The 14090-nt window shown below is 47.3% G+C and overlaps 1 protein-coding gene across 1 annotated transcript; it reads right to left on the bottom strand.

The window, feature by feature from the left end:
* Positions 1-11193: 11193 nt before the first annotated feature.
* Positions 11194-13385, bottom strand: ETH_00024855 (40S ribosomal protein S3, putative; the record flags this gene model as incomplete). The annotated part of the gene is made up of 4 exons (XM_013375082.1): positions 11194-11352; positions 11851-11990; positions 12291-12675; positions 13368-13385. The coding sequence occupies 4 exons, from the start codon at positions 13383-13385 to the stop codon at positions 11194-11196; spliced, it is 702 nt and encodes a 233-aa protein (XP_013230536.1).
* Between the last annotated feature and the right edge of the window lie 705 nt (positions 13386-14090).

The following is a 14090-nucleotide window of genomic DNA, read 5'->3' as shown; positions in this document are numbered from 1 at the left end:
ACCCAGCCCCCGCTGCCCCGCCATGCTGGCCATGGAGGCGCTGTAGGAGCCGTAGAGGGGGCGCTGCGGCCAGGGGCCGCTGCAGCGGTGGGGCCCCCGCCGCTGCTGCTGCTGCTGCTGCTGCTGCTGCCCGTGCAGTGGTCGCATGCACGGCTGCACCGCCGGCTCGATGAAGGGCCTCGTCATTTCCTTTCTAATTGCTTCTGAAAAATAGCAACAAATCTTTTGGGTTCTATTATTTCTAATTTGCTTTTAAATGTGCGCGAGGAGTTACAGGGTGTGCTGCTTGCTGCTGCTGCTGCTGCTGTCCAGCGCCTCAATCCGCAGCTCCACCGTCTCTTCTGTTGCGGCTTTGCTGCAGCTCTGCTGCAGCTTTGCTGCGGCTTTGCTGCAGCTTTGCTGCAGCGCTGCTGCTGCAGCTGCGAGGCACAGCCCCCTGCTCTTCTGCTGCAGCTTTGCTGCAGCTTTGCTGCAGCTTTGCAGCTGCAGCAGTGGACTTGGTGTGTCTGCGCCGCCTTGTGTGGTGAGCTCAACCACGGCCGCCCGTCGCTTGGCTCGCCTTGGGTGCCTGCTGCTGCTGCTGCTGCTGCCGCCGCTGCTGCTGCTGCTGCTAATGCCAGTCCGCCGGGGCCCCTTGGGGCGCCTCTGGGGTCAGGTAGGCGGCGACTGCCATCCTGTGCTGCACTGGGAAAGGTAAGGTCTCGACAAGAGCGCCCAGGAGCTGCAGCAGCAGCAGCTGCTGCTGCGCGCTGCGTGCGGAGGCGCTGGGAAGCCGCACAAGTGCAGCAGCAGAAGCTTTCGAAGCAAAACGCGCACGGCAGCAGGGCCTGCTGGGGCCTCCTAAGCAACGGCGAAAAGCTGGTAGCTTAAGGTGCCCTGGGGTGCCCCCGGGGTGACAGAGTGCTGCTGCTCCATTGTGCCTAGAAAACCCAAGGGGAGGGTGGCCGCGAGCATCGGAGGCGGCGTCGGGCGCAGTTTAGATGCAGAAAGAAATAAAAAAAGAAAAAAGAAATGAAATCACACTCTCCTATCCCGCCAAAGCTCCAGCTCCGTCCGCGGCAGCAGCACCAGCAGCTGAACGTACACTGCAACGCAGCAACCGATGCAGCAACAACCACAGCTCCTCTCACAACTTTCGCAATACCCGCACAGTCTTGTTCTTCTCTGGCATTGTAAAAAAGAAGGCGTTTACAAAGAGAAACAAGCTTGAAGTTCTCGGAGACCAGGGGCCTTCCCCGCACTGCCTAGCTGCTGCTGCTGCTGCCTCTGAGCGCGGGCGTACGGGGGTGCCTGCAGCAGCAGCAGCAGCGTTCGGCTAGCAAAAAATACCCTAAACATATACATTATGCTTTTAAACCTCAGCGTTCATAAATTGCTCTTATTTTTTCTGCCTTTGCTAGAAGAAAGACCCACTAAGCCTTCGCAGAAAACGGGCCAACACTCCCGGGAGCTGGGTCCGTACGGACTCGACATGTAACTTTTGTGTCTTTCGCCCGCTTTCTCACCCACGAAATGCAATTTAGAAGCCCCTAAACATCAAATCTAAAGCTGAGAAGTCAATTAAATGCACTTACACGTGCCGGAGTGCAGCTTATGTCTAGGCCATCCACTATTCGTTTCCCCTTAGCGACGCCGCAGGTGGAGCAGCAGCAACCTGCCCACGAAATCTGCTGCAGCAGCCTCCAGTTGCCGCAGCAACCAGCAGCAGCTGCTGCAGCATTTAAATGGGCCTAGCGGAAGGGAGAAGATGGCCCTTCGGGCCTTAAAGCTAAACTTCTTGGCCCCAAGGGTCTTTGCTGGAAGGGGAACTTTAGGATTTCTCTTAGGCTTTCGCGTGCCGCTTTCTCCTGTGGACACCCTCATATGTAGTCTGAGGCTGCATTTATCTTTGTTGCTGCAGCTTCTTAAATCCAGCAAGCTCAGTCTAGGGCCACTATATTTCTTAAGGGGATTCTGCTTCTGCTGCAGCACACTCTGCACTAAGGGCCTTCCAAAGCTGACAAAAAAGGTGCCAAAATCCTTAAAGGGCCCTCTTCATACTGTCTTGACTCCTCTTGTAAGGCTCCGGTCCAGGATAATCGCGTAAAACTTTCAGAAGTGTCAGCTTAGGGACTCTGCAGAAGAGAATAAAACACTGGCCTTTTTTGAGAAATATAAAAGGGCAAAACACTTAAAAGCAACCCCAACAAAATCCTTTCACTCTTTTTCAACTGAAATTCAAAGACACACTTCCTAAATTCGTGAATAAAAGGAAAGGTGAGGGAACTAATGTGCACTCACATCTGTAGCGCGAACTTCCCAGTTCGCTCATCCCGCCCTGAACTACCCGCAGTCATATTTTTGTTGCCGCATTAATCATCACATTCTGTTCTTCTTCTTCACTAGTTAGCCTCTCTTCTGAAGAAAGCACAAAAAAAGAGAGATCTGCTTCTTCAGGCTTTGCCTCCTTGCTAGGCCTAAGACTCCTCAACGCCCTCTCCTTCCCCTTTTCAAAGAGGTGCAACATGAAATCCTGTGACTTCGCTTTGATTAATGGACTCTGACTTTATCTTCGTTTGCAAAATCACAATTTTTCCATTCGTTTTGCAATCCGATGCCTAACACACTCCAATCTTAGGCCCAGTCTCAGCACAATAACCACCAGTGGAACACCAGGAAATGTTGAATCTAAATTTCCACTCAGCCACAGGGTTTCTTTTTTAAATCATACGCCTCTCAGAATCTGGAAGGCCTAAAGAGACTGCAGCCTGTGCGGCATAGAACTCCGCTTTGGCTACTAAAACAAATCCAACGTGATCTATATATTTAAGTTTCCTGTAGGTGGAAAAGCGTAAATTGAGTCCCTAAGCACCGGGCTTAGGCTCGTGCTGTTCATTTGCCACCGGACTTGTGACGAGGAAAACAGACACTGGCACCATACAAAGACACCCAAAATGGCCCGGACCTGTTGCTGTCACCTGGTACCGGTGCAGGTCTTATGTAACTAAGCAAGAAACTGCTACAGAAAGCTGGAGACATTCCAGTTTGGGCTAGTCTCGTGACGGCTGTTGTGGCCTCTATACTGCTTTTACACAGACTCTGTAACCCAGCTGCCTCATCAAAGCTTTCAGTTCCCTGTCTGCTTCCCCCTGGCAGCACACTCAGGGCACTGGCCATGGCCTGACCATTTTCCTACCAAATTCGTTTCAGGAGCCCCCGAATCGCATCTGTACTAGTGGCTCCTAATTTGCTTAAGTGGTTTTATCCAACAGAATAATCGGCTTTCTTTAAACACTGGCATGGTGGTGGCTGGTGAGGGAGGTGTCCCACTGTGGGGATCAGATATAGGACTGGTGGCCTCTCACAATACAGCGCGAAGGACTCATTCAAGGGGCCCCCTAGCTACCGACTATAAATCTAGAACTTTTATGAAGTTCAGCCTACTGTTGGCACCTCAAAACACAAAGTTTAAAAGCAGTTGTTTTCGAGTTGACGAGCAGGATTGCGAGTCACTCACTCTGAGGCAAAATGGCTCCCTAGGGAAGGAAACCTCCACTGGAGCTTACTTGCTGTTTCTTTTGCCGCTCTGACTATCGCATCATCCTTGAGTTCTTCACATACATTCCCTGCTCAACTACGGCCAAGGTGTTGAATCCCTTGTGTAGTCAGGAAGGAGTATAACTAGCCACATGAGTTCTGGTTCCCTCTGTTTCAATGCTTGGTTATATTAGTAGCTAGTCCCACAAGGTAACCTGCAGCAGCAACACTGTAGTGAGGCCAGCTGCCATCATGGCTATTTGCTGGCTATGAGCTGTGCCCATTTTTCTCCACATTAACTTCCTTGTTCCTAAATATATATAGTAAACTTGCGTTCACTGTGAGTGGCGGTGTTCCGCCTAGCAGCGCAATCTGCAAGATCACTTGCCATCGTAGGATTCCAGATGCCCCGTCGTGAGTTTGCTCACACTTTGGGAGCCTTTACGATCGACACATGGTTTTAGCAAGTCAATAAAGAAGCGTTGAGCACTTGTGGGATTCTATTTGGTTGCGCTGAAAATTGGGAGTTGGAGTCACACGAAAAGGCCCAGTGCACTGCATAGCGTTGCTTTGTAGCCCAGAAACAGCCTTCAGGGGTGACTAAGTTCTCTCTTCTCTGTGCCGCTCAGCAAGTTTATCTGGTTCAGGCAGAGCAAAACCCATCTAAGAAGCAAGCCAAAGTAAGTAGGTCTGAAGTGCAGATGTGGCCCTACTTTGGTCTTTTGCGCCATCTTGGAAGTGACGAAGAAGAGAGGCCTACAATGCCATTTTACCCAACACCAGAATGGGTCCCAGACGACACTCCTCTAAAAACCCGTCTACGCCCGGCCATTCCAAGCGTGCCTGCACCTATGTTCATGACCTGGCATGTCATTCTTAGAAAAGTCACTTGTTTAGATACTCATATTCCATCACAGATCTGGAATCTGCGCCGCCAGTGAACAGCTTCCGGTCCACCGGCTGGCCATTAGCGGAGCGCAGTCCACCAAACCAGAAAGTTTCCAGGCCTTCAACTTCACCACCAGTTGTTCTCAATTTGCCGGGCTTGCTGTTGGCAGAATTGGCACGTGACATTTTCCTCTCTGACGTCCCATTTAGTTGGGCCGGGCTGAGTTATGGAGCGTGCCAGCGGGCGGCTCTTCTGATGTTTCTCGAGTCAGGGCCTATGGTCAAACTCTGGAACTTAGAAATAGAAATACACTTCACGCATGACACAAAACCTGGGCCTTACAAAATTTTATAAGGTCGACTTCTCATGAAGGTGCTGTTTGAGTGTGCCGCTCCGGGTCCACTGGCTCGATCGCGCCCCACACCTGCAGGAAATGTCTGAGCTGTGAAATCTCCATCATCTGAAATGCAATAGCAGCATCAGGTGGTCTTAAGAGCAGCATTTCCTAGCTTTTATCAGCAACTGAATTTGGTAGACGCGGTACTGCTTCGGCACATCGCTGCGGACTCCCCTGCAGTAGCCTGGCCAGCAAGGAGTTTGGGTCTTTCGCAGAGTCCTTCTAAACAGCGCTGCACTTTAAGTCCTGACAAGATTTTACGGTTTTTTTTAAACGGCAATTTCATTGCAGCGAAATTCGGCCTCTGCCGCCGCAGGGAGGCCTACTCACATTGGCAGCATTTGAAAGCACTAGACAACTTTTGCACACTCAATGAAATATATATATCGAAGCTGGAAACGCAATATCAGGGTCTTCAGGAGCACAAGAGTGTGGATCAAGGAGTTGCTGCCACCTGGAGGCTCTTTTTTTGTAAGCGAGGGTGAAGGTCGTTGCCACGACTCAGCCGCAGCAGCAGATCCAGCAGATCCACAGCTGGAAGCTCTCACTGTTCAACTCCCCCGTGAACCGCGGAAGCTCCTTATCAGTTGGCCTCATTTTAGACATCCGTTTCACTCCTTTCGCAGTCTTCAAAGGCAGGGACTTACTCTGCTTAAGAACCGCAGTAGCTTTTGCTTAGATTCAAAGAATTTTTGAGGTGCTGTCTGCCGTGGGGCTTCGATCCTTTGGTGTGAAGTTCTTTCAATGCAGGCTTCTATGCAGTGGCATTAAGGCCTTTTTGTCTTTTCACAATGTGAAAACAGACGTGTATAGGTCTGCTGCTAGAGTGATCTTAAATTTCGTAAGCGAGTGATTCATTAGCTTCGGTAGTTTTCCTGGTTATTCTGTTTTTCAGTTACTGCTTCTGTTTCACTTCTGCTATTTTGCGACTGTTGACCAGATTAGATTTCATTTGGATCTCTGCATTTATGTTTCTTTTGCTAATCCTGTTGAGGTTACTTCATTCAGTCAGTACTTCAGCAGAGATCAGTGGAGAGAAATGGGCTTTAGAATTGAAACAGACAGACAAATGGAGAACAAACTGGCGCTACAAACGGAAACTAAGCAGAAATAATTGATGGAAGGCAAACTGATAAATTGAAATTAGATACTGCACCAGATCTTTGCCTTGTCTGCTTTTCTGTTCTTCTTGTTCATAACGCTGCGCTGTTGCTGCGCAGGACTTGTATCGCAAAGTAGCACACAGCAGATTCAGCCACGAAAGAATGAAGACTGCCGTTTAGAGAGTTATATTACTGTGAAAACAATAAATTGACACATTAATATTTCAATTCTGTAACTTGAGGACAAGGTTTGAGCCTTTTGCAGTATTGCATATCAGCTGCAACGCCTAAAGCTGCTGTACCTGTTTTGCAATGAAAGTGAAACCTTGAGACGTCGAGGAGCAGCAATAAATCGATCAACAAAGTTGTATTTATTGTGTTTGCTAAATAAGAGAATAATATAAAGTAAAATAAATGACAAAGCTCAGCTAACGCGGCGAACAGAACTTGACTGCAGTTGCGGTGTACAGATGCCGGACAGCGACGGTGACACCGGAACAAGAACACGGAAAAAGCAGATAATGGATGATTAAATTTCCCGTTTTAGTTGAAGAGCAAATGAAACAGTTAATTTTGAATTTTATTTCAACTTTTGTCCTCGTTTTTCTTCTCTGTGGCAGCCCCGATGCCTTTGTGGCCGCTCGAAACCTCAGTCGGACGCTCTACCCCCCCACCGAAGCCGATGACGCCCGCCCAATTTACTTCTACGGATTCATCAATAATGAACATTACAAACATTTCATGCCAGGCTCTCGAACAATTTCAGCAGTAAGTGCAGAAAAAGTGGAAAAGATTCTGCAGAAAGTTCAGAAAAGTGAAATCCCGAGTGAAGTGGAGAGCAGACACACCACTGTCACACCGAACCGACAACCTCCACCCCGCCATAAATCGGGGGGAAAGAGAAATAAGATTCAAATTTGAATTTTAAACATTAAATTTAAAATAAATAATAAAATGAAGTAATTCTAAATGCATTTATTTTCCAGGGAAAGCACGTACTGCTCAAGTGCCCGCCCGGGACTTGGGTGAACGTGACCCAGGCGTCCTTCGGCACGCCCAGCATATCTTGTGAGTCAGCTTTACGTGTACAATTTAAATAAATGCAATTTAGTGCATTTAAATAAATTAATTCAACAAAATAAATAAATAAACAACTTTTAATAGAGACTTTTGCAGCGAACGGGCAGTGGAGAGCCGGGCGCTGCCACTACTCGACGAGTCTCGCTGTGGCCCGCTCACAGTGCAGAAACAAAACAACTTGCAAAGTGAGAACAAGACTTTTAATTGTTTATATTTTTATTTTAAAATTTTATAAAATGCATTTAATTGTCCACTTAATTCTCCATTTAATTGTCTATTTAATTGTCCATTTATTGTCCACTGAATTGTCTATTTTGCACACAACTTTGCCTTTAATACTTCTTCAATTCTGTTTTTTTTCTTAAATTAACTTTTCAGATTTCGCCAACTCCGGAGATGTTCGCGCACGAAGAAAGGCCTCTCCAGTGTACAGACACCGCAGAGCTCCTCTTAGCCGCAGGTGCTTTTCTTTTTCTCTTCAGCAACAAAATGCATGCAGCATTTTAATCTTTCTTTTTCTTTTTGTCTTCTCCAGATTTCACCTGCGAGCCCATCACGTAAGTCGAACTTCCTCAGAAGCTCCTGGCTTAAGCCCTCCTGCATGCGTTATTTTGCTGCTGCTGCATGCGTTATTTTGCTGCTTCTGCATGCATTGTTTTGCTGCTGCTGCATACATTAATTTTCTGCTGCTGCTGCATGCATTATTTTGTCTGTATCGCATGCACTATTTTGCTGCTGCTCCTGCGTGCATTACTTTGCTTCTATTGCATGCATTATTTTTGCTGCTGCAGCAGAAGCTGCATGCGTTTGCTGCTGCGCATTTCAATAGTGGGATAGAAGTGAATTATTGTTTTATTGCATTTGTTTAAATAAACATTTAAATTAAATTATTTCTAAAGCTTTTTGAAGTCTGTGCGCATGCGCATGCATGCGTGCTGCACCGTTAATCATCTTTGTTGTGATCTTAAAAAGATTTAAATCTTTTATTTATTTTATTTACTTTATTTATTTTATTTATTTATGTTATTTCTTTATTTTATTTCAGAGAACCTGCTCCTCTCTACACCCACGAGCGGGGCTACATTTCCGGCGTGACTCCGCACTATTTGTTCATCAACAACAAAAGTGCAAATTGCACAGGAGACCAAGAAAGAAATTCGAAAGAAGAGGCGAAAATAAAACAAACAGAAGTAAATAATCTGGTGAGACTCGCAGGGCGGAGGGCGGGTGTGCGCGGGAGTTGGGGTGTACGTACACCGCGTGCATGCGCACGCTCGGGGCCGTTTTTGCGCAAATTTTGCAGATCTGTAGAATGCGACGAATTATTTTTTTAACTTTTAAAATAAATGCATGCAATGCAAACAACTGCATGCAAACAATGCATGCAACTTCGTCAGGCGGAGGCAGTTGCTGCTTGCGACGAAGATCCCGAGTGCAGCTTTTTCGTGTTCGACGAAGCAGCAAATGCTGCAGTTCGTTTTTGCTCAGGTTTGCCAAACTTTGAAAACTCAAATTTGCAACTTTTCAACAAGTCCTCAGGAAAGGGCTGGGCCCACGCGGCCCCCAGAAGTGGCCTCGCTGTGGCCGTGAAGCCTTCGGAGTTTCTGTGAGTTGCTCATTTAAATAATTCAAATTAAGAAAAGAATTAATTCAATTCAAAGTTGAACAAACAATCAACTTAACTGCAAGAGTTTGTCAAATAATCAATGCAATTAAAGACAAATAAAACGACAAATGAAGTTTAAAACAAATAAAACCACATATGCAAATTAAAACAAATAAATCAAAAAGTGAAATTGAAAACAAACAAAACAAAAAAATAAAACTCAAAAACAGAACTCATGGCTTTGCCGTTTATTTGAACTACTTTGGAATTTGCCTCCAAAGCAACACTCTTCAAAAAGCAGCAGCAGTCCAAGATGTGCAAGGTGAGAAATGAAAAGAAATTTAAACAATTTGAACAAATTAAACAGTTTAAATCATTTAATTTATTTAATTTATCTAATTTATTCGATTATTTTACTTATTTAAATCACCTTACTTATTCCAACCATTTAAATCATTTTAATCATTTTAATCATTTTAATCATTTAACGGACTTTATTTCTTTTTTACTTTTTCTTTCTGCAGAAGGCGCGGCTTTGTGCAGCCAAAACGCAGACTGCTCCTACGCAACCTTCAGTAATGCACTCTTCCCACTAGCAGCACTTGCATGCATGCATGCATGCATGCATGCATGCATGCATGCTTGCATGCATGCATATGCATGTGCATACATGCATGCATGCATGCATGAGGTGTATGAACTCATGCATGAATGTATTTAGGGACATATACATGCATGCATATCTATGGATATACGCATGCATGCATGCATGCGTGCTTTTAAGAATATATACATGAATGCATGCATGCATGCATGCATGCATGCATGCAATGAAGGCCATTGGGATGATGCAGATGTGCTCAGGTTTGTCTACGGGTCTTTTGTCTCTGCCGAATTTCGAAAATCATATTTGGCTTTGCTCCGGCACTCCCGCGATGATCCCCGTAAGCCCTAATTGGCCCGCAGCCTTCATTTTGAATTTAATTATTCATTTTATTTAATTTTAAATTCAATTATTAGTTCATTTTGTTTAATTTTGAATTCAATTATTAATTCATTTTACTTAATTTTATATTTAATTCCTAAATCGTTTTTATTAAACTTTGAATTTGACCATTAATTCGTTTTATTTAATTTTAATTTTAATTATTAATTCGTTTTAATTCGATTTGCAATTTAATTCAATTTTCAATTAAATTCAATTTTCAATTAACTTCAAATCACTTCAATTCAATTCTCAATTTCATTCACTTCTCAGTTCAATTCATTTTTGAGATGACTTCTCAATTTGCTTTCAATAAAACTCATTTCTTAATTTCCCAATTCATTCTTTCGATCCATTCCTCAGTTTCTTCCCAGTCCAATTCATTTCTAGATTAATTTCTCACCATCTCAGTTTCAATTTGACTAATTTCCCAATTAATATCCCGATTTACTTCCCAATTAAATTAATTGGTTTATCAATTAAATTGATTTCTAAACTTGTTTTTAAATTCATTTCTCATTTTATTTCTCAAGCTGGACGGCGCGGTCTTTGCGGCGAAGGCGAAAGTCCAGGGCAAGTCCGCGGGGCCCACTGGGGCCCTCGGTCTGCATTTGCGAAAAGTTGAATTTCAAAATTTTGAAGTTTCTTCAATTTATGAAATAAATGAAATAAATAATTTAACATGCCATCCTAATTCGACTTGCAGGCCCCGAGACAGTCTCTGCAAACGCCGTAAGAATCATTTTTCTGATTTGCAAATTTTCTGCATCGAACGGCTGGCAGATTTTCTGGGGGGCCGGAGGTGTACATACACCCCAAGTACGGCTGCGGACCACTTCTCGCTTTCGCGTTCTAGCCTTTCATTTCCCTTTCATTTCTGTTTTTACTATTCTGTTTTAAATATTAAATCTTTTCTTTTCCATTTTCTCGTTTATTTTTGCCTCCTCTTCAGGGATACCCCACTCCCACGCAAGTCGACAACAGGCGATTTGGCGGCCCCCCCTCTGGCCCTTCTCTTTCTGGGCAAATCTACTAACTGAATAAATGCAAACTAAAAACCCTGCAGCTCTTTAAATTTGTAAATGGCTGCATCTGATGTACTAGTGAAGCTGCTGCTGCTGCTGCTGCTGCAGCAGCAGCTGCTGGTCCATAGCTGCCCGCCCGAAACTGTCTTCAGCGCTAGCTAAAGGAAACTAGCAGCAGCTGCAGCGCAGAGAAACAAAGCTTTTCACTGTCACCAAATCAAAGCGTTCCAACTCGAATTAAATTATCCTTTTTGTTCCCCCTGCCCCGCCAGCAGCAAAAGGAGCAGCACCCCACAGCCCAGCCCTCTGCTGCTTCCCTTCCTTGCTGCTGCCCTGCAGCATCCCCTCTGGCTGCCAGCAAGCTGCAGCAAGCTGCAGCAAACTGCAGCAAGCTGCAGCAAACTGCAGCAAGCTGCAGCAAACTGCAGCAAGCTGCAGCAAACTGCAGCAAGCTGCAGCAAACTGCAGCAAGCCGCAGCAAACTGCAGCAAGCCGCAGCAAACTGCAGCAAGCCGCAGCAAACTGCAGCAAGCCGCAGCAAACTGCAGCTTGCTGCAGCAGCAGCTGCAGCAGCAGCAGCTGCAGCAGCAGCTCACATGGTGGGGAAAGCGAGCTCGGGGTCCTGGACTGCAACGGGAAGTTCGGGTTTGGGTTCGGAGACGATGATGGTGTCGGGCAAGGGAGTCGAGGGGCCCATTTTGCCCTCGGGGTCGAACGGCAGCATTATGCTCACCCGCACGCCCAGCACTCCCTGCAGCAGCAGCAGCAGCAGCAGCAGCAGCAGCAGAGGGGGGCTGCACTTGCCGCAGCAGCTTGCTGCAGTGGTTTGCTGCGGCGGTGGGCTGCAGTGGCGTGCTGCAGTTGTCTGGACCAGTGGACCTTAGTGGTCAGATATGGGGGCACTTTTAGAGTTGTGAATGCAACACCGGCAGCTCCAGTGCATGCGCGCAGCAGCAGCAAAAGGTGCAGCATTGCGGAGGCACTTTTAGCAGCTACTAGAACTCCAAAAAGAACAAAATTAATAAATAAAATAAAGAATAAATGGCCGTGAGATATTATGTGGAGCAAATGCTGCTGCTGTGCACAACACAAAAACGGCCCAAGGCTTCAAGAAGTGGCTTCTGCCGCGCGATCTGCCGTTCACTTCGACTTAAAAACAAAAAATGACAAAATTCCACAACTTTAAACGCTGCAAAGCAGCTCAAAGAGCAGCAGCAGCAGCAGCAGCAGCAGCAGCAGCGAAGCGCACCTGGCGCAGCTGGACGGAGCGAATGGCCTGGCTGACGAAGCGCTGGCGAGGCTCGCCAGTGGAAATGATATATCCGTCTCTGAACTTCATGCTTTTTGCGCGCTGAGCCCGCAGCTTACCAGACACCACCACTTCGCAGCCTGAGACCCAGCAGCAGCAGCAGCAGCGGCTCCGCAGCAGCAGCACTACTATCGTCAGCAGCAGCAGCACTACCGTCACCAGCAGCAGCAGCGCTACTATCAGCAGCAGCACTACTATCATCAGCAGCAGCGGCAGTATCAGCAGCAGCAGCAGCAGCTGCTGCTGCTGCTGCTGGAGGACTATGGCGTTGTTTCAGCAGCAACTGAGACAGAGGATCCGCGTCTCGCAGCGAAAAGGGAGCAGCAAGGCGCAGCAGCACGAGCAGCAGCAAGAGCAGCAGCAGAAGCCCGCTGGCGGACCCTTGGCGCCACTCTCCATGATGTGTCTGAGCACTCCGTAGCAAGCCCTGCGGACGGCGAGGCCCTTGAGGAGTTTGTAGCGAAGACTCTCTGCCTGGGCCATTGCGCAGAGGCCCCTGTTCTCGACTCTTTCGGCGAAGAGCTCCACAGAGTCTGGGGGGAAGCCGAAGCGTTTCTGCACGAGGGAAGTCAACTCGCGAATGCGGCGGCCCTTCTCGCCCAAGACCTCGCGAGTCCGCGTCGCTCTTATTATTATTTCCGTTCGAATTGGAGTCACGCGAACTTCCACTCCCGAGTAGCCGTCTTCCGCCAGAGTGCGCGACAGGAACTCGTTCAGCTCCGCCTGAAACACCCCGTCGTTCACGAACTTCCGCTTCTTCGATATCTGCAGCAGCAGCACCGCAACAACCGGCAGCAGCACACGAAAAAAGTCAATTGGTGCATTTAATTCGCGCGCATGCAGCCCCAAAGCCACGCGCTGCACCCGACTGGCGAGCAGTCCACTCGCCGCAGGCCACGCAGCAGCAGGAAACACCGAGATCCCGCAGCCAAGAACCGGCAAACGACAGACAGACGAAATAGAGCCATGCGAAGCGGAAAAGGATTCAAAAGTGGCGCAATAAAGCCTCGGAAACCCCCGGAAGCAGAAAAGTAATGCACTCCCAAAGATGCAGCCCGCCAGACTGGGAAGCAGCGGAACGAAACTGGAATGCAACTCCACAAATATTCATGTTCTGCTGCTGGACTGGTCCTGCTGCCGCTGCTCCTGCTGCTGCTGCTTCGAAAATAGATCTCTAATATCATTTTAACACTCGCAGGCAGCCGAGAAAGAGCAGCAAAACCCGCACACAACGAGAATGCAAGCACACAGAGAGGCCTCCCGCAGCACTCGGGACGCCTCATGGCAGCGCCACCCTGAAACGCCCTTTCTCCGGAGACAAGAGTTCATAAATAAGATGCTGTAGACATCAGGAAGTATCTTCGAGGCGAAAAACCAGCAGAATAAACTTGGAGCGGCGGAGGCCGCGCAGCCCCAGCGCTGCGCGCTTCCCAACAGGTGTGAGGCTGAAGGCTTACGTTTGTGTTGGCCGCCATCTTCGCTAAACTTAATTAAATGAAAAAATACAAAAGGTGCGACGAAGATAGACCAACAAAACACGAAATACTCCGCCAGCATTTCCACAGAGCCAGGCGCCCTACCCCACATGAGGGCAAAAGGGGGGCTGTGGCCACTGCATGCAGCCTCCATTAGCTGATGGGACTTCTTCATCAAAAACTACATTAAGAAACAGGGTTGGGTTGTTTTTAATTCCATTGTCTCTTTCAAGGGGACTAATACATTGAGGAAATATCAGTCGGCTCAACGGAAGCCAAACAAATATTTGGCAGACTGCTGCAGAGCACGATATTCCGAGATTTTCCATGAAATGCGTATTACAAGCGTGCACAAGTATTTAAAACGAAAAATACTTGAACTGCACTGGAATACTGTCCCGTGAATATTGTGGGCATGGACAGCGCCTCACAATATTGCCAGCAAGGCAGATCGCATTTGACGCGAGACCCAGAGTTTTGTAGGTTTCAAGTCTGCGGGGTAATGATTGTTTAATTTCAGTAGATCAGTTACTCGAATTACTTCAATCTAACGATATAAATGTATACTCGCTGATGCTGAACTCGGAATACCAGGTCTACAAAGGCTGGTGACAGCGCCCAGTAGACAGCTGTGCAGGACTGCGAACAGTCGGCAGTGCGACTCGAGTATTCTTTATGCTGCGCGAAGCTACTTGGTCTTTCGTA

This window comes from Eimeria tenella, genomic scaffold (assembly GCF_000499545.2).
Source record: "Eimeria tenella Houghton genomic scaffold, Eth_scaff25, whole genome shotgun sequence".
Lineage (NCBI taxonomy): Eukaryota > Apicomplexa > Conoidasida > Eucoccidiorida > Eimeriidae > Eimeria > Eimeria tenella.
The sequence above is the reverse complement of the archived record's forward strand: the minus strand, read 5'-3'. Positions and strand labels throughout refer to the sequence as shown.